The sequence below is a fragment of the Myxine glutinosa genome, chromosome 4, assembly GCF_964187855.1.
Source record: "Myxine glutinosa chromosome 4, kmMyxGlut1.1, whole genome shotgun sequence".
NCBI classification, from domain to species: Eukaryota; Metazoa; Chordata; class Myxini; order Myxiniformes; family Myxinidae; genus Myxine; species Myxine glutinosa.
Window position 1 is genome coordinate 32,391,080 of NC_136264.1, and position 20,111 is coordinate 32,411,190.

At 43.7% G+C, this 20,111-nt stretch overlaps 1 protein-coding gene across 1 annotated transcript in view; it reads right to left on the reverse strand.

Annotated features, from left to right (window-relative positions):
* The window catches only part of ANO8 (anoctamin 8), a 90,870-nt gene that overhangs the window by 40,639 nt on the left and 30,120 nt on the right, over positions 1–20,111 (reverse strand). The window contains exons 8-14 of the mRNA XM_078775623.1: positions 19,226–19,387; positions 18,286–18,438; positions 15,048–15,171; positions 13,159–13,214; positions 4,967–5,041; positions 4,090–4,242; positions 3,417–3,529 (exon numbers count right to left, since the gene is read on the reverse strand). Of these exons, the coding sequence (XP_078631749.1) occupies positions 3,417–3,529; positions 4,090–4,242; positions 4,967–5,041; positions 13,159–13,214; positions 15,048–15,171; positions 18,286–18,438; positions 19,226–19,387 (836 nt within the window). The remainder of the gene's footprint in view (positions 1–3,416; positions 3,530–4,089; positions 4,243–4,966; positions 5,042–13,158; positions 13,215–15,047; positions 15,172–18,285; positions 18,439–19,225; positions 19,388–20,111) is intronic.

Below are 20,111 nucleotides of genomic sequence, written 5' to 3' on the forward strand. Positions count from 1 at the left end.
TTCGTGCCCCGCGCTGCTCAGCTCATGCGGCCCCTTTACGAAGCCCTCCGGGGCAAGCCAGCCAAGCATGACGTCGTCTGGTCTGCAGACATGGACGCGGCATTCACAGGCACAAAGCTGGCCCTCGCCGACGCAACACTGCTTGCTCACCCGGTGCTCGACGCTCCCATCGCCCTCACTACGGACGCCTCCGACTATGCGGTGGGCACCGTACATGAACAATGGGTGAACGGGGTTTGGCAGCCACTCGCTTTATTTAGCCGGCAACTACGGCCGAACGAGCTAAAATATAGCACATTTGACCGCGAGCTCCTCGGTCTATACCTGGCCGTTCGCCATTTCCGCCACCTCCTGGAGGGCCGCCCGTTCACGGCTTTCGTCGACCACAAGCCGTTGGTTTACGCAATGGCCAAAGTCACCGAGCCGTGGTCGGCCCGCCAGCAGCGCCACCTCTCCGCCGTGTCGGAGTTTACCACGGACATCCGGCACGTCGCCGGAAAAGACAACGCCGTGGCCGACTGTCTTTCTCGGGCCAGCGCGAACGCGGTCCACCTCGGCGTGGACTTCGCGCTTATGGCGGCCGACCAGACCGCCGACACCACGGTGCAAGCCCTCCGGGCGGCGGACACGGGCCTCCGCCTGGCCGACGTCCCCTTCGCGGGCACTGTCCTGCTCTGCGACGTCTCCCAAGGCCAGCCTCGCCCCGTCGTGCCCGTTACCTGGCAGCGCCGCGTTTTTGCCTCCCTCCACGGCCTTTCTCACCCGGGCCGGAAAGCTTCCCAGAAGCTGGTGTCGGCGCGTTTCGTCTGGCACAGACTTCGACGGGACGTCCGCGATTGGGCCAACGCCTGCACGGCCTGCCAGCGGGCCAAGGTCCACCGCCACACCCAGGCCCCGCTGGCACCTTTCACCGTGCCCGAACGGCGTTTCGACCACGTCAACGTGGACCTGGTGGGCCCCCTTCCCCCATCACGAGGTTTCACACACCTGCTCACCATGGTGGGCAGGACCACCAGGTGGCCGGATGCCGTTCCCCTCGTTTCCACCACCACCGCCGACATGGCGCAGGCTTTCATCACCACCTGGGTCGCCCGTTTCGGCGCACCGGGGGACATCTCTTCGGACCGCGGTCCGCAGTTCACCTCCGAGCTTTGGGGCGCGGTCGCCCGCAACCTGGGGGTCAAGCTCCACCGTACCACGGCCTACCACCCCCAAGCCAATGGGTTGTGCGAGCGTTTTCACCGCTCCATGAAGGCCGCGCTCATGGCCGGCCTTCAGGACGGCGGTTGGGCCGACCGGCTGCCGTGGGTCCTTTTGGGCCTCCGCATGGCCCCCAAGGAGGACCTCCAGGCGTCCACCGCCGAGCTCGTCTACGGCCAGCCGCTACGCGTCCCGGGCGAGTTCGTGCCCGACGCTACCAGTCCCTGATCCGCGGCTCGCCAGCGCTCGGACCTCCAGGAGGCCGCCCGACGGTTTGCCCCCGTGCCAACGTCCCGCCACGGTGGCCCCCAGTCCTACGTCCCCCCAGCGCTTTGCACAGCGGAGTATGTTTTTGTGCGTCATGACGCACACCGTGGTCCACTCCGGCTGCCGTACGACGGGCCTTTCTGGGTCTTGCGATGGGACGACAAGTCTTTCGTCGTCGACGTCGGCGGCAGGTCGGACCGGATTTCGATGGACCGCCTCAAGCCGGTGCACTTGGACGTCGACCAACCACCACGGTTGGCCCTTCCTCCGCAGCGAGGCCCCCCCGTCCACGAATCCCCCCGCTCGACCACCCACCACCACACCAGACCCCCCCACTCCCCCCCCCCCCCACGACCCTCGAGGGGTAGCTTCGGCCGGGTCATCAGGACCCCCCTTAAATTGACCCTGCCGGCGCAAGTCGATTCTGGGGGGGCGCGTGTAGCGGTTGCCGCTGAGCATACACAATCGCCTTACACCTGCCGAAGACGCAACTAGGGAGCGATCACTGTACCAGGCTCGCCCAGGCCGCCCGGGCATGCCCAGACTCGCCTTTCCCAGGCATGCCCAGACTCGCCTTTCCCGAGCTCGCCCAGGCCGCCCGGGCATGTCCAGACTCGCCTTTCCCAGGCTCGCCCAGGCCGCCCGGGCACGCCCAGTCTCGCCTTTCCCGGGCAAACGCTCCGGCATGACGTGTTTGATTGCATATATATATTGCTACCCGATAAACGGGCTTTTGAGAGTACCCGAGTTTTGGTTTGATCAATAAAGAAGCTCGGACGAATTCCCGTCTTTTGTTGCGTCAATCCTTTCGACTCGCTTAGGAGCACAGCTCCTCAAGCGACTGTTTTTTTTTTTTTGTTTGTTTGTTTGTTTTTTTTGTATACTGAATCGAGGCTCGTGAAAGAGCTCACATTTATTTCACAAACAAATCAACCAGACAAACAAAATATATAAAAAGAGGGAGCGGAAGACAAGATGGGGAGAGAAGGGGAAGCACACAAACATAACCTTTGAGAGCAGGGAGATGTGTGGGAGGGAGAGGGCTTGGGGGGGGGGGGAGGAGGCGTGGGAAGGGGAGGAGGCGTGGGAATGGGGGGTGGGGGGGGGGTGGGGGGTGGGAGAAGTATAAAACACAAGGACACCAAGGACTTCCAGGACAGAAGTTGGTATTTCAAAAAAGTGGATTTTGGGTGAAATTAGCGGGGGTAGAAAAGATCAAGGTTTTGGACGGGGGAAGATAAGAGATGGTGGTGAACAGCTGTTTTAAAGACCTGGAGGGTGGAGTGGGATTGAAGAGAGTGAGGGAGTTTGTTCCAGAGGCGGGGGAAAAGGGGAATGAAAGAGTGAAGGTGAGCAGAGAGTCTTGATTTTGGCAGTTTAACCATAAAAGGGTTGCTGGCAGATTGCAGGTTGCCGGCAGTTTAAAAAGCTAATAAAATGTGTTTGTAGTTTATAATATTTCACAAGCCCGGCTATGTCGCTGTGAGACTTTTGGTCTTGTTTAATGGGAAGTAGAAGATAAATGCATGGATTTATTTCCAGGTGGGACATGTTCCAAGCTAGCAGAATAGCCTAGAGGTGCGCACACTCACCTTCGAGCTGTCTACCATGGGTTTGAATCTCATGTCGTTGTTTCGCCGGTAGGGTGGTTCAAGAATGTGTGCACCGTCCCTCAGGTAGACGTTAAACTGGGCGTCTCATCTACTAGCATTAGTTAGTCGATAGTAAAGATCCCACACTGTCCTTCGCGAAGAGTTGGTGAGATATCGCAGCACCCTCAACAAATGCCAAATTCCTGCACGCGCAGTCTATTGACTCGGATTTCATGCCACAGGTGACTGCGTTAACAACAGCGCTATGTTGCTGTTCCTCAGCTTACATACAACACCTGGTATTTTGTGGAGATATGCCATTGAAGTATTGCAATTCATTGCTGAGGGAAACTTTACCTTCCTTCCCACATGTTACCCATGGAACTCAGCCAGGGAGCACCAAGGAGCTGCAGGATGAAAAGGGCAACCCGTCTGCCTCCGGCACTGCACCACAGCAGCAGGTAGTTGTCCTGGGCGAATGGAAGGAAATGTTGATTGGTGTGTTTAGACAGTAGTGGGGAAGTTAAAGGTTTAGTGCTGTATTTACGTTTAATGTATTATGTTTACATTTGAACTTGGTGGCACTCATGTCTATCATTGTGTAGCCTTTAATGTTTAGTACCAAGCACTTTTTATTACCAATTTACTTTAAATATATTTTGTAAATGCTCAATTTTGTTTTTCTGTACTACCTAAGGTTTATGGAGGAGGTGATTCATATTTTACATACAGGACAAGGACATTTGAGACATTGGTACACTTGAACATGAATCACAAAGACATTGTTAGACAGCAGACAACACCACGCAGAACTACTTGTTTCATGGAAATACTTTTGAAACGAGTTCGACAATATTGTTGATGGAAATAAAAGGTAACAAATGGTCAGTTTAGAACTTTAGATGGTGGATCTACAATGATTAAATGTTTGAAGAGTTCAGGTTGAGCAATGTATTCAAGTTATTTTCTGGGATCTAAAGTGCGAATAATGAAATGCCATTTCTCCGGATGTCTACAAAATGCTGCACACAATAGAACGGCGACCAAGTGGTGGACAGAGATGGCGCAGGAAGTGAGATCGGAGGAAGTTCATGAGCAGACGAAGCCTGAACAGGAAGTGCGGAAGAAGCATGGCCTTCAGCTTTCGAGCCACTTCGTTGATGAGGGAGAAGGCCGCAATTTGCTGATAGAGGAAAAGGGTGGTGATGGAAACAGAGGATTTGTGATAGAAAAAAAGAAAAAAAAAAAAAGGGATATATATATATATATATTTCTATATAATAGTATATATACCCGGCATTGCCTGGTAACGCCAGTTCCTTCCTCCCATCCCCAACCCCTTCCCTTCCCTAATCACATCCCTTCCCCTGCCTCCGCCCTCCCTACCCCCCCCCCCACCCCCACTCCATCCAGACACCCACCCCAACTCTTCCCCTCCCTCCTCCCATCCCACCTCATTGCCTCCCTCCTCCCACATCCTCACTTCCCTTCATTCAGACTCCCACACCTTCCCCTCCCTCACCTACCCCACCCCCTGCATCCTCCCACCTCATCCCCATCCCTCCCGACTTCCACCCACCCCGTCCCTCTTCCCACCTTCTCCTACCCCACCCTACTCCTTCCTCCCACCCCACCCTTTACCCCTCTCCTTCACCCCCTTCCCCTCCCTCCTTCCACCCCTTCCTCTGCCTCCTCCCACCCCAAACCCATCTCTGTTAAAAAACAGGCAGAAGAGCAGAAGATTGATCCCATGGAAGGTGTTAAAATTACAATGGACTTCTTTTTAGCCAATAATATATCTAATTTGGCAATTGTAGATGATGAAGGGTCGAATGACCAATTTCATGAAGCTTCATTGATTAGATTAGATTCTCACAATCTCCTTATTAAGTGCAAGTGGCACAAACCTCTTTGAGTCGTTGCAAGTCTCCCAGGTAGAAAGCAATGTAGAACAAACTGGAATACGAATTCACAAACTGGAACTGTGGGGTCGTGGAGATTGCGGCAAAAGGATTTTGGACACATTTCATATTATTAAAATAAGAAGTCAAGTGGTATGCTTACATATACATTTTAACAATACAATATCTTCTGTTTATTTCTACAATTGACCAAATTGTGATGAAGATTTATCCAAAGTTTAACCTCCTGAATAAGGGAGAAGGCCGCAATGAGATCGGAGTATTGTACCAAATAGGTACTGTACAAAATGACAAAGTTGAGGTCATGAACCTCAGCCAAAAGGTCAAAGTACATAGTCTAACAGAGCTTGTCAAACTAGTGGCGTCATTTACTTTGGCTCGAAGGCTCAATGTTACGGATTCGTCACTTCCGTTGTTGTGGTTTTCATCCACTGTAAACATTTTTGATTCCATGTACTATTATTGTTGTCGTTTAAGGGAGATAGAGGTTACTATTTTCAAAAGGTAAAAAAGTTAATGTTTTAAATGAAACCGGAACCAGACGACGATGAAGAGGAAGAGGAGGAGAAGAAGGCGGAGCAAGTGAGTCGGGGAAGAAGCCTAGCTGCTTCGAGGTCTAAAGCAAACGTTGACGAACGGAGGTCACTAGCGAACTTCGGGTTTCCCGGAAAGGGATTCTTGCGACAGAGTTGTTATCGCTGTGACAGATCAACCTGCGTGTCAGGTTTTGGCGGTTGATTCCGAGGAGAATCATCGTCATGCCGTTATGCCTCGAGAATGGGCCGTCGGCCATCTAGACTCACGCACTTTGCGCATCGCGCAAGGTTTTTCGCTTCGCTTCAACCATTTTCACCGCATCCAGACGTTTATCTGGTGTGTGTGTGTGTGTCACGTGGATTTTGAAGGTAAATCTGCGGTTCGCCGGTTTGGAGCCGTGAAACGTCCATATCCGAGGGTGTGATTTCCCAGTCGCCTGGAGGGCGCCTTTGGATTTCCCCGTCGCCTGGAGGGCACCTTTGGATTTCCCCGTCGCCTTGAGGGCACCTTTGCGCAGCTTTGGCCGCGTGACTGTGACTGTCATCCGAACGGGATTCTGGTCTCGATTGGACATCGTTCTGACGATCGCTGGAGCGGATCGACTTGGGCTTGATGCCGGAATAGAGACATTGGGGAATGTTCTTCTTTTCGCTCACTTGGAGCACAGTGAGTTATATTGTACGAACTTGATGGTACCATCATAGGAAACATATATTGGTTGTACAATTGATTACTATTGTTGTTGTACTGTTATTCTTGTGTGATCTTAATACAATATTTGTTTGTTGGTAACAATTGGTGTGGCTTCACCATTGATCTTTGACATACAGAATAACACATTTTTCTGCCGTGACTCCTCTCGGGGCTCGGAGGTACACCGTGACCAGGGGTTTGGGGAGGAGCGAGGAGCACGTACCAAATAGGTACTGTACAAAATGACAAAGTTGAGGTCATGAACCTCAGCCCAAAGGTCAAAGTACATAGTCTCACAGAGCTTGTCAAACTAGTGGCGTCATTTACTTTGGCTCGAAGGCTCAAACACATGGTCAAACAAATACATGCATCCAAACCCAAAGGGCCAAATTGTATGGTCATACAATAACTTTGAGGTCTGCGAGACATCTTAAGACAGCATCTTTTCGTAAGAAAAATTGTAACAAAGCTAGAACCGTGCACCTTGTCCCTATGGCCAAATAGACCGTGGACGAATGCTCTACAAAAGCTTATTTTACGTGTTTCTTTCACTACCTCAAAGGCACTACGCAATACATAGCCAATAATGTTATCCAATATATAAAGCTCTTTCCCAATTTATAAAGCTCTTTCTAACCATTGACTCACTGACTAATATTAATGTTTGGTACCTTCTGGGTGTCGAAGAAAGCTGAAATTTGGTATAAAAAATATATATATACAGTCACGTGAAAAAGTAAGTACACCCCATGTAAAGTTTTGACTTTTTCAACATATTTCAACATACAGCCATTTGATCTTCATTTCAACAATATTGATAAAGGTGATATAATATAACAAATATCATGAAACATTTACATTTTGTAGTCCATTGTATAATTTAAATAAACATAAATGCAAATTTCGCATGTGGAAAAAGTAAGTACACCCCTACATTTATCACTACTTCAAATACCTAAAATTAGAATCAGGTGCACTAGCTCAGGTGAAAATTATTAGAATATCGTTAGAGAGGATCTCAGAGGAACCTGTCTTATTTAAACCTCAGACATTTAGTTTGGTTTGCTCTTTGTTGTTGAAGTGTGTGGCATCACCATGCCTAAATCAAAAGAGCTTTCTGAGGCCTTCAGAAAGAAGGTTATAGATACCTACGAGTCTGGGAAGGGATTTTAAAAGATCTCCAAATAATTTGAAATCAATCATTCGACTGTCCGGAAAATCATCTACAAGTGGAGAAAATTCCAAACAACTGCCAAATTGTTCAGGCCAGGCCGCCCCAGCAAGTTCAGCCTGAGAGCAGACCGCAAGATGCTGAAAGAAGTCTCTAAGAACCCCAGAATGTCATCACAGGACCTGCAGGTAGCGCTTGCCACTGTTGATGTCAAAGTGCACGAGTCTACCATTAGAAAGAGGCTGCACAAATTTGATCTACATAGGAGGTGTGCCAGGAGGAAACCTTTGCTGTCCAGAAAGAACATCAGGGCAAGACTAAAGTTTGCCAATGAACACCTCGGCAAAGACCAGCACTTCTGGAACAATGTGCTCTGGACAGATGAGTCAAAGGTTGAGCTATTTGGCCACAGTACCAGAAGACATGTTTGGCGAAAACCAAAGACAGCATTTGACCACAAGAACCTGATACCAACTGTAAAGCATGGTGGTGGAAATATTATGGTTTGGGGCAGCTTTGCTGCATCAGGGCCTGGGCAGCTCACTATCATATAATCCACTATGAATTCTTCATTGTACCAGAGGGTGCTTGAGGATAATGTGAGGCCATCTGTCGGAAAGTTGAAGCTCAACCGAAGGTGGACCTTGCGACATGACAATGACCCTAAACATACCAGTAAATCCACCAAGGAATGGCTGAAATGAAAGAAATGGAGGGTTCTGGAATGGCCAAGTCAAAGCCCGGATCTGAATCCCATCGAGATGTTGTGGGGGGATTTGAAACGAGCTGTGCATGCAAGAAACCCCTCAAACATCGCACAGCTGAAAGAATTCTGCATGGAGGAGTGGGCAAAAATTTCTCCCAGTCGATGTCAGAGACTGGTAGACAGTTATAAGAAACGCCTACTTGAGGTTGTTTCTGCCAAACGGGGCAATACCACCTATTAGAGCCAAGTGTGTACTTACTTTTTCCACATGCGAAATTTGCAGTTATGTTTATTTAAATTTTACAATGGTCTACAAAATGTAAATGTTTCATGATATTTGTTATATTATATCACCTTTATCTATCAATATTGTTGAAATGAAGATCAAATAGCTGTATGTTGAAATATGTTGAAAAAGTCAAAACTTTACATGGGGTGTACTAAGTACTTACTTTTTCACGTGACTGTATATACATATAAATATATACACTACATGACCAAAAGTATGCGGATACCCCTTCTAATTAGTGGATTCAGGTGTTTCAGCCACACCCATTGCTGACAGGTACATATAATGAAGCACACATCCATGCAATCTCCATAGACAAACATTGGCAGTAGAATGGGCTGTATTGAAGAACTCAGTGACTTTCAACATGTCACCGTCATAGGATCCCACCTTTCCAACAAGTCAGTTCATGAAATTTCTGCCCTGCTAGAGCTGCCCCGGTCAACTAAGTGCTGTTATTGTGAAGTGGAAACGTCTCGGAGCAACAACAGCTCAGCCGCAGTGTGGTAGGCCACACAAGCTCACAGAACGTGACCGCTGAGTGCTGAAGCGCGTAAAAATCATCTGACCTCGGTTGCAACACTGACTACCATGTTCCAAACTGCCTTTGGAAGCAACGTCAGCACAACAACTGTTCGTCGGGAGCTTCATGAAATGGGTTTCCATGGCCGAGCAGCCACATACAAGCCCAATATTACAATGCCAAGCGTCAGTTGGAGTGATGTAAAGCTCGCTGCCATTGGACTCTGGAACAGTGGAAACGCGTTCTCTGGAGTAATGAATCACGCTTCACCATCTGGCAGTCCGACGGACTAATCTGGGTTTGGCAGATGCCAGGAGAACTCTACCTGCCAGAATGCATAGTGCCAACTGTAAAGTCTAGTGGAGGAGCTATAATGGTCTGGGGCTGTTTTTCATGGTCTGGCCCTTTAGTTCCAGTGAAGGGAAATCTTAACGCTACAGTGTACAATGACATTTTAGAGGATTGTGTGCTTCCAACTTTCTGGCAACAGTTTGGGGAAGGCCCTTTCCTGTTTCAGCATGACAATGCCCCCGTGCACAAAGTGAGGTCCATATAGAAATGGTTTGTCGAGATCGGTATGGACAAACTTGACTGGCCTGCACAGAGCCCTGACCTCAACCCCATCGAACACATTTGGGATGAATTGGAACAACGACTGCAAGCCAGGCCTAATCGCCCAACATCAGTGCCCGACCTCACCAATGCTCTTTTGGCTGAATGGAAGCAAAATCCCCACAGCAATGTTCCAACATCTAGTCGAAAATCTTCCCAGAAGAGTGGAGGCTGTTATAGCAGTAAAGGTGGGGACCAACTCCATATTAATGCCCATGATTTTGGAATGAGATGTGTGATGTTCAGGTGTCCACATACTTTTGGTCATGTCGTGTGTGTGTATATATATATATATATATATATATATATATATATATATATATATATATATATATATATATATATATATATATATATATATATATTACACAATGTGGTTCTCATATTAAAATATTTTTATTACCTCCGATTTGTTTGCTTTACCGCTTATTTGCGCTCTCAGTTTGAATGAACTCCCGTATTCGACCCCAAAGATCCATCCTCACCAACCCAAATTGGCCAATAAGATTGCATGGCCAGATTATGCTGATACGTCACGTGACTCATGTCCCATGTGTATCGCACAACAAATTTCAAAATTTTCTTCAATGGTCGAGATTAACCCTGATCAATAATTCAAGATTTCTATTTTGCTATTGTGTTGCGTACAACTAATCTGCTATAAATGGACGAGGTGTGTGTGTGTGTGTGTGTGTGTGTGTGTGTGTGTGTGTGTGTGTGTGTGTGTGTGTGTGTGTGTGTACGTACGTACGTACGTATGTGCGAGGCATGTTTTTTTTGTGGCGTTGTACTGGAGCTTTCTGATATGGAATGTAATACACAAAAATGATGATCGTTATGATCTCCTGCGTTGATTAGGATAATTAACGACAAGGAATCCGGAAGAATTCCTTTGTTTTAAACACACGCAATGTTAATGTGTAGAGAGCAGCTTCATTGGTCCTTCCACGGCATGGAATTCTAATTACAAAATAAATAACCAAAACAATGATAACATTGTGACAAAGCATATATGAATTAATACCAATAATATTAACACCAATAATAATAGCAGTATCATTTGGCAATGACATAACGAACGTATAATCCCACTAACGCCAACCCCGCCCTGGCCCAAGCACATCTGTGTTTGGTGAAAGGTAACTTAATTAAACCGATGTTTGGTACTACAGAACTTTAATATACAGGAAACTTAATTCATAGGTATGACCACAGAATGTGATCTGAGGGTCTCTCACAGGTTGTTCCACCTGAGCACACTTCCAGTCGCTCTACATGTTTGGCAGTTTCCTTCCATCCATACATTGTATTTGTCCCAAGGAGTAAGACTATGAGGTTTTTTTTCTGTTTGGTTTTTTTTTCCCGCACGGCATCACTCTGGAACAGTTTACCTGCATCCTACTTCCCCTCTATCCCAACCTACCTCAAAAAAAGAGGCATGTCAATAGATTCTTCCTTTCTGTCTAATATCGACACTTTCCTTTGTGTAAAAACCACCGCGAGTGGCCTTAAAGGCTTTGTGGTGGGTGATATCTCATTAAACTAGATGGTATTCATCGAATACTTACCCTGCGCAGTCAAATTGGTGCGAGCAAACTCTTCTGTTTTTGAAGTTATTTTTTTCTTTGATCCAATATGGCTGCCAGACCACGTGAGCGATGACATCATAAGTTTATATTCTCTAATATAATTGCTGTGTAGATCAAGCTCAATAAATTTCAAACTGATCAGACTAAGCGTTGTCCCTGTCCAATTATAATGTCATAATTAAGGCTCCAATGATGTCATGGTTTTTTTTGTCCAATCAAGTATACCGTGAAAAAAAAATTCGACAGGTTTTACATAATTTATTAGTTGTTCAGTTTTTCGATGATTTCCAAAAATATGCAACTTTTGACAAAAATATCAAGAATATTTGACATTCTAATCTATTTATACATCTTTTGATGCAAAATTTGTATAATGCCTCAGAGGTAGTTAACCAAATTTAGAGAAAAAGGAGTTGTCCATCTCACGGCCTTCGATGATTTCAAAAAAATATGCAACTTTTGACAAAAATAACAAGAATATTTGACATTCTAATCTATTTATACATCTTTTGATGCAAAATTTGTATAATGCCTCAGAGGTAGTTAACCAAATTTAGAGAAAAAGGAGTTGTCCATCTCACGGCCTTCGATGATTTCAAAAAAATATGCAACTTTTGACAAAAATATCAAGAATATTTGACATTCTAATCTATTTATACATCTTTTGATGCAAAATTTGTATAATGCCTCAGAGGTAGTTAACCAAATTTAGAGAAAAAGGAGTTGTCCATCTCACGGCCTTCGATGATTTCAAAAAAATATGCAACTTTTGACAAAAATAACAAGAATATTTGACATTCTAATCTGTTTATACATCTTTTGATGCAAAATTTATATAATGCCTCAGAGGTAGTTAACAAAATTTAGAGAAAAAGGAGTTGTCCATCTCACGGCCTTGGATGGTTTCAAAACAATATGCAACTTTTGACAAAAATAAGAATATTTGTCATTCTAATCTGCTTACACATCTTTTGATGCAAAATTTGTATAATGCCTCAGAGGTAGTTAACAAATTTAGAGAAAAAGGAGTTGTCCATCTCACGGCCTAGGATGATTTCAAAAAAATATGCAACTTTTGACAAAAATAACAAGAATATTTGACATTGTAATCTATTTACACATCTTTTGATGCAAAATTTCTGTAGTGCCTCAGAAGTAGTTAACAAATTTAGAGAAAAAGGAGTTGTCCATCTCATGGCCTAGGATGATTTCAAAAAAATATGCAACTTTTGACAAAAATAACAAGAATATTTGACATTGTAATCTATTTATACATATTTTGATGCAAAATTTCTGTAGTGCCTCAGAAGTAGTTAACAAATTTAGAGAAAAAGGAGTTGTCCATCTCATGGCCTAGGATGATTTCAAAAAAATATGCAACTTTTGACAAAAATAACAAGAATATTTGACATTCTAATCCATTTATACATTTTTTGATGCAAAATTTGTATAATGCCTCAGAGGTAGTTAACAAAATTTAGAGAAAAAGGAGTTGTCCATCTCACGGCCTAGGATGATTTCCAAAAAAAATGTAACTTTTCACAAAAATTACAAGAATATTTGACATTGCAATCTATTTATACATCTTTTGATGCAAAATTTGTATAATGCCTCAGAGGTAGTTAACCCAATTTAGAGAAAAAGGAGTTGTCCATCTCACGGCCTAAAAGTACACAGTCCAACAAAGCTTGTCCAACTAGCACACACAAGTACTCCAGCCCGAAGGCTGAAGTACATGGTCAACCGAGCACATGCATCCTTACCCAAAGGGTCAGAATGCATGGTCATGGCCAATAACTGGGGTCCACCAGCCATCAACTTGTAACAGCGCTTTTGATTTTTAGTAAAAAAATAAGGTAAAAAAAAAAATCGAACATTATTACTAAATTAGAGAGATGCACCTTGACCCCATGGGCTAAGTATATAGTCGAACAAAGCTCGCCCAACTTGCACACACGTACTTTAGCCCAACGACTGAAGCACATGATCAACCAACCAGGTAAGTCGAGATTATTTATAATTTCAGGTTCACTCCAAACATCACCCAAAAAACTTACAAGCACAAGTTTCACGATGAGATGCTTTTCATATGCACTCTCCAGGCGGTAATTCTCTGGAAGACAAATCGGATTGTTATTGAACCAGTACATCCCTGCACGCATCTCCTGTACTGTGTCATGGTGCTTCCTTTGAACACATTTCCAGGCACAACAATCACAACAGCAAGTGTTATTCCATCTGTTTTTAGACGTTTGTAGATACATTACCTGTCATCGATGAACACGTGACTGGGTCAACCAAGCTTTCCATTTAAAAAACTAGAACAGCACTCTACATCTGCCAGACTGAACAGTTTATGTTTTGTATCCCACTGACAGGCCGGATCTGGATTCGGACCTGAACCTAAATCGAATCGGCTTGTTCTTGTCACGTACCCAACTCGTCCACATAGTTTTTTCATAACTCTTCCGTACCTTTTTGAGATACCATGCTATATATTGTTTTCAGCCCTATCGCTCAATGTTGAGGAATCGCTTGCAAAATTCTAATATTCCAATCAAGATTCGGATCTTCACCGAAATCTATTTAATTTCTCCTTGTCGCATACCCAACCTGTCCACCACATTTCGTCCGAATCCGTCCACAACTTTTTGACATATCCTGCTCAAAGACAAACAGACACACAGAAAGTAGTGAAAACATAACCTCCATCCACTTTCGGCGATGGAGGTAACAACTAGATATATTAGAAAATGAGCCATTATTGTGAACTTTTCAACAACCTTATCAAATATGTCCCTCATTTGTCCTCCACGGTGGATGAAATGAACAGGACATTGATCGAGAAATGCCAACTGCTGTGGGAAGCAAGGAGAAGTTGATATTTTGGGCGTAAATCTTTTTTTTTTGACATCCACCACAGAAGGTGATGCTGTCACCCCTATCTGTCTGTCTGTCTGTCTGTCTGTTTGTGAGCAGGATATCTCAGAAAGTTAAGGACGGATTCAGATGAAACTTGGTGGACAGGTTGTGTGTGTGACAAAACAAATTGAATGGATTTTGGTTAATATCTGGATGTGGATCCAAAAAAATTTAAAGACATTCTTCACTATTGAGAGATCAGACCAAAAACTATAAATAGCACAGTATCTCAAAAAGTTATGGAAGGATTCAGGTGAAACTTGGTGGACAGGTTGGGTGTGCAAAAGGATGAATTGATTCGATTTTGAAGATCCGGATCCAGATATGAGAGTTTTTTGTTTTTTTCTCGCAGTGATTCTTCAACATTGAGAGATAGCCCCAAAAACGATATATAGCATGGTATTTCAGAGTTATGGACGAGTTACGACAAAACTTGGTGGATGAGTTGGGTCGGTGACAAGAACAAGCCGATTAGATTTTGGTTCAGGCCTGGATTCAGATCTGGCCTATCAGTGGGATACAAAACATAAACTGTTCAGCCTGGGCTGGAGGGTTTACTCCCAAAATGTCAGCTTTTGGTTTTCCTTGCTCCCCGTGGCTGTCAGCATACCTCAATCAATGTCTTGTTGATTTCATCCATTGGTCTACCTGTCCACTAATGCAGATTGGCACTCGTCTTCACTCGCAAGATTAGTTCTTCATTCCCCTTCTCAGTGCCTGACATTGGGAGGAATTTCTATTGTTATCCAAAAACATTCGAATGCAACAGTTTCTATAAATAAATAAATAATATTTAGCATCATAGGTCCCGCTAGAAAACTAAGGACTTTTATGGGATATTAGGGATCTGGAACTATTGCTATGATTTACGCCAGCGACAACGTCTCTCTACTTTAACTGCCTTTGAAATTAGAAGTTAACACAATATTAAAATTATTGCTTTTGAATGAAACAGAATGCATGATATTCATGACAACGATGTGAATGTTACTGTTTGCAAAAGGGATGCTGTAGTGCACAGTACCAAGGTCGTTGAGCCAGTAGGCAACCTTCCTGTAGGCCTCTCCCAGGAGGCCTACCACCAGAGCAAGAAGTACTTTGGGCATAAAACAAAGAGGACCAGGACCTCCGAATGTATGTACGTATTCCTAGGGATCACATATGGATAATGAGAAACAACCTGCAAACCACTTGATACCCCTAAAATGTTTCCGAACAAAATCAAAATGACACACAAAATAACCAAATGTGGAATTGGCAAGATTCCAATGTAGACATCTCTGCATAATATTAAAACTTCACACATCACACTATTGAACAAGAAAAAGAGCAATCAGAGATTGCAAACCCTCACCAGGATGTATTTTCAGTGGTTTTTAAGGCTTTTGTGTTAAAACAAGTATGGCGGCCTAACAACGTGACCGATGACGTCATAATTATTTTTTTTCTCCACCAGTTTATGCCGACATGGCGTTCAAGAAATTTCATCTTGATTGGATGAAGTTTTGTACTTGTCGAATTATGACATCATAATGGAGGCACCTATGACATCATCATTAACATATTTTATTCCCCATGGAGAGTTCTTTACAATGAGCCATGTCTCATTTTTTTCTATTCAGCACTTTCGGAGATACAGAGGTGCAAAGTTTTTCGATTTTTCAAGATGGCGGCCAAACCACGTTACCTATGACGTCATAATTATCATTTAAAAATTCTACAGGTGGAGTTGCACCGATGGTGAAAATTTCCTGTCAATCGGACCAACGGTTGCAGAGAAAATTATATTTATTCTGTGCGGACAAACAGACAAACAAACAAATGAAAAATCGGTCAGAGACCGAGGACTTGCCGGAATGTTCTTTTTTTTTATCGGCCATGTTGGACAAATATGGCGGCCGAACCACATGACCGATGGCATCATCATTATTTGCTTTCTAAACTAATTTATTCCAAGATTATGCTCAAGAAATTTAATCTTGATCGGATGAAGTTTTGTACTTGTCGAATTATGACGTCATAATGGAGGCACCTACGACATCATCATTAAGATATTTTATTCCCCATGGAGAGTTCTTTACAATGAGCCATGTCTCAATTTTTTCTATTCAGCACTTTCAGAGATATAGAGGTGCAAAGTTTTTCGGTTTTTCCAAGATGGCGGCCAAACCACGTGACCAATGACGTCATCATTATTTGTTTTCTAAACTAATTTATTCCTAGGTTATGCTCAATAAATTTCATCTTGATCGGGTGAAGTTTTGTACTTGTCGAATTATGACGTCATAATGGAGGCACCTATGACATCATCATTAACATATTTTATTCCCCATGGAGAGTTCTTTACAATGAGCCATGTATCAATTTTTTCTATTCAACACTTTCGGAGATATAGAGGTGCAAAGTTTTTCGGTTTTTCCAAGATGGCGGCCGTACCACGTGACCGATGACATCATCATTATATTTTTCCTCCACCAGTTTATGCCGACATCGCACTCAAAAAATTGCATCTTCATTGGATGAAGTTTTGTACTTGTCAAATTATCGAATTATGACGTCATAATGGAGGCCTTGGGCCGAGAGAGTTAAAAAAATTGGGTACAGTCTATTCCAGGGCAAGACAAATATGTGTGTAATGTTTGGCGATTATACGTGCAATGGTGTAGACGTAGTACTACGAACAGACAGACAGATTAAAAATCGGTGAGAAACAGAGAACTTGCCGGAATGTTCTTTTTTTATCGGCCATGTTGGACAAATATGGCGGCCGAACCACGTGACCGATGACGTCATCATTATTTGTTTTCTAAACTAATTTATTCCTAGATTATGCTCAACAAATTTCATCTTGATCGATGAAGTTTTGTACATGTTGAATGATGACGTCATAATGGAGGCACCTATGACATCATCATTAACATATTTTATTCCCCATGGAGAGTTCTTTACAATGAGCCATGTCTCAATTTTTTCTTTTCAGCACTTTCGGAGATATAGAGGTTCAAAGTTTTTCTGTTTTTCCAAGATGGCGGCCGAACCACGTGACCGATGACGTCATAATTATTTTTTTTCTCCACCAGTTTATGCCGACATGGCGTTCAAAAAATTGCATCTTGATTGGATGAAGTTTTGTATTTGTCGAATTATGACATCATAATGGAGGCACCTACGACATCATCATTAACATATTTTATTCCCCATGGAGAGTTCTTTACAATGAGCCATGTCTCATTTTTTTCTATTCAGTACTTTCGGAGAGAAAGAGGTGCAAAATTTTTCGGTTTTTCAAAGATGGCGGCCGAACCACGTGACCGATGACGTCATAAATTGGGCACAGTCTATTCCAGGGCAAGACAAATATGTGTGTTAAGTTTGGCGATTCTACGTGCAACGGTGTAGACGTAGTGCTTCGCACAGACAGACAGACACACAGTCAAACCAACCGATCAACATACTTGTCGGAATCTTTTCCGGCAAGTAACAAACAGTCAGACAAACGGACTCAAATGCAATGCCCTCTCCTCTGGCGAGGGTAATTAACACCACGTGGGTTGACTCAACATGTCATCCTTTCGAGGTTGGCAGAATGAGTACCAGCTTACTGGTAACAGTGGCATTGCATCAACGGCACAGCTGCGCTTCCAGAAATTATGCAAACAGCAGCCACAGGCTGCATATTGATGCAACAACAACAACCACCACCTGGGTGGTGCTACACAATACACATTTACTTAGAGAATTGGCGTCTTCTCCCGAACCACCGTGACCACGATCTTTTTAAACACCTAAAACCTTTGCAGACACACCTCAAGTACAAGCACTAAATTTCAACTCATCCCATATAGCGGTTTAGGAGTGCATACAATTCAAGCAAACACATCAGCTGAATTATTTGTAGTATGATGAGTGTGATTAGACATGCTTCTTAAACTTGGATCATCCATCTTTGCTGGGGCTGCACCACGTTAAATTTGGCCTTAACACGGCCTTTCACAAAGGGATCTGCTTCGGCGTTTGTGACGTCACATTCGATTGTAGCGAGGGGCCAAAAAACATGGCAATCTCAAATTATAAACGAACACACCCCATATGTCTTATGACCTGGAGAAACAGTTTGGATCCTAGAAGGGCCTTTGAACAACCAACTCTATTTTACAACGAATAACAATGCACTGGCTGAGGCAGAATAGAGAAGCTTCATTACTAAGTATTTGTGGCAAGGGAAATTTTGTGTTGGAGTCATCTAAATGAAATGGCCTGACCTGCAACTGGAAGCAGGCAAACATGGCAAGTAGAGAAGTGAGCGTTGCCAGCACACAGGCTGGCAAGCTCACCAGGTAGCGGAGGAGACGGCGTCGCCACGGTGGGTAATAGATTTCCACACGTCCTGTAACTGGGCTCATGCGCTTCTTACCCTGCAGGTGACAAACGCTGGTTATTGCTTCTTTATCTAAATTGTTTAAAGATTCTTCGTGACAGGTTTTCTGAAAATGAATGCTACAACTAGAACGGCACTCAGTAGAGAGCATACCTCCGCCTGGTTGGCCATATCACTCAATGGTGAAGAATCACTTAATACTACTAGTTGGATCCGAAACTTCACCAAAATTGAATCAATTCTTACTTGTCACACACACAACCTGTCCAACAAGTTTCGTCCGAATCCGTTTACAACTTTTTGAGATATCCCGCTATGTATCGTTTTTGCCCCTATCTCCCAATAGTGAAGAATCACTTAAAAAATCAAATAATTCTCATATCCGAATCCATATTCAGATCTTCACCAGAATCGAATCGAATTGTCCTTGTCTGACACCCAACCTGTCCACCAAGTTTCGTGCAAATCCGTCCACAACTTTTTGAGATATCCTGCTATGTATCGTTTATGACGCTATCTCCCAATGGTGAAGAATCACTTTTTAAAAATCTCGTAGCCGAATCCGGATCTTCACCAAAATCTAATCATTTCGTCCTTGTCACGTACGCTACATCTCTGCTAAATTTCGTCCAAATCCGTCCACAACTTTTTGAGATATTTTGTTCATAAACGGTCAGACAGACAGGGGTGAAAACATAACCTCCATCCATCTTTGTTGGCGGAGGTAATGATCACTATATATATATATGAGGAAGGCAAACAGATGGGTGTACGTATAAGACCTGGTGCATATTTAGAGGTGCTCTAAGGTTCAGAGTAGTGACCTTGAACTGTGGTCTTGGATCTTTCAACTCATCTGGCGGGGCATCCAGCGTTCCCCAGCGGTAGGACATCTCTGCTCCATGGCGTTTCCAACCCTCCAGAAAAAGCGTGGCCCAGATGACGTTGAACAGTGAAAATGCTACACAACCAATGTCCTGGCTCGTCTAAGTAAGGATGACACCAAAGGTGATTCAGCAGGATTGGAAAAGTCATATTGGAAAAGATATCGACAATAATGAAAATGATTTTTAATGTGCTTAGTCTTGAAAACATGATGTGTTTTGTAATAAACGTGTAATGCATTATTTTATTGGATTGCTTGTGCTTGAAAACCTATGTTTGGATACTTTATTTGCGCCTCTGTCATGTCAGAATGCAAAGATATGTAGAAAATAGAGAATGGCGGCCATCTTGGACGCCATCTTGAATTCCCACTTTAGCACAAGGAGGATTTTCGGGGACTTTTGATATGTTAGTTATCATACTTTTATGCATCTTTCCTGAAAGTTTCAGCTTGTTACCAATTTTTTCAGGGTTAAATCTATTACTCTTGGCCTATATACTCAGCCCCTCCCAAAATGGAGTGTGTGTTACAGAAATCCATTTTAGGTATTTGTGAAGCACCAATCGGACAGTTTATAGTCAGGTCAGGAATTGAACCCAGACTAGAGAAGAGAAAGAAAGGTAAGTGTGTTTTCTCTACACTTTAGCACCATGATTTGCAGAGGAGTAACAGTTTTGCAGTATTCGGACATGTTATATAAGGTGGTGTATAAGTCTGCATCAAAGGCACTGAACTTCCGGAATTTTTTTTTTCCTGGCCTTTGAATTCATTCTTTTATTCCAATTTAATTATATACTTAAAAACAGCGTGGGGGAAGGTGCTGT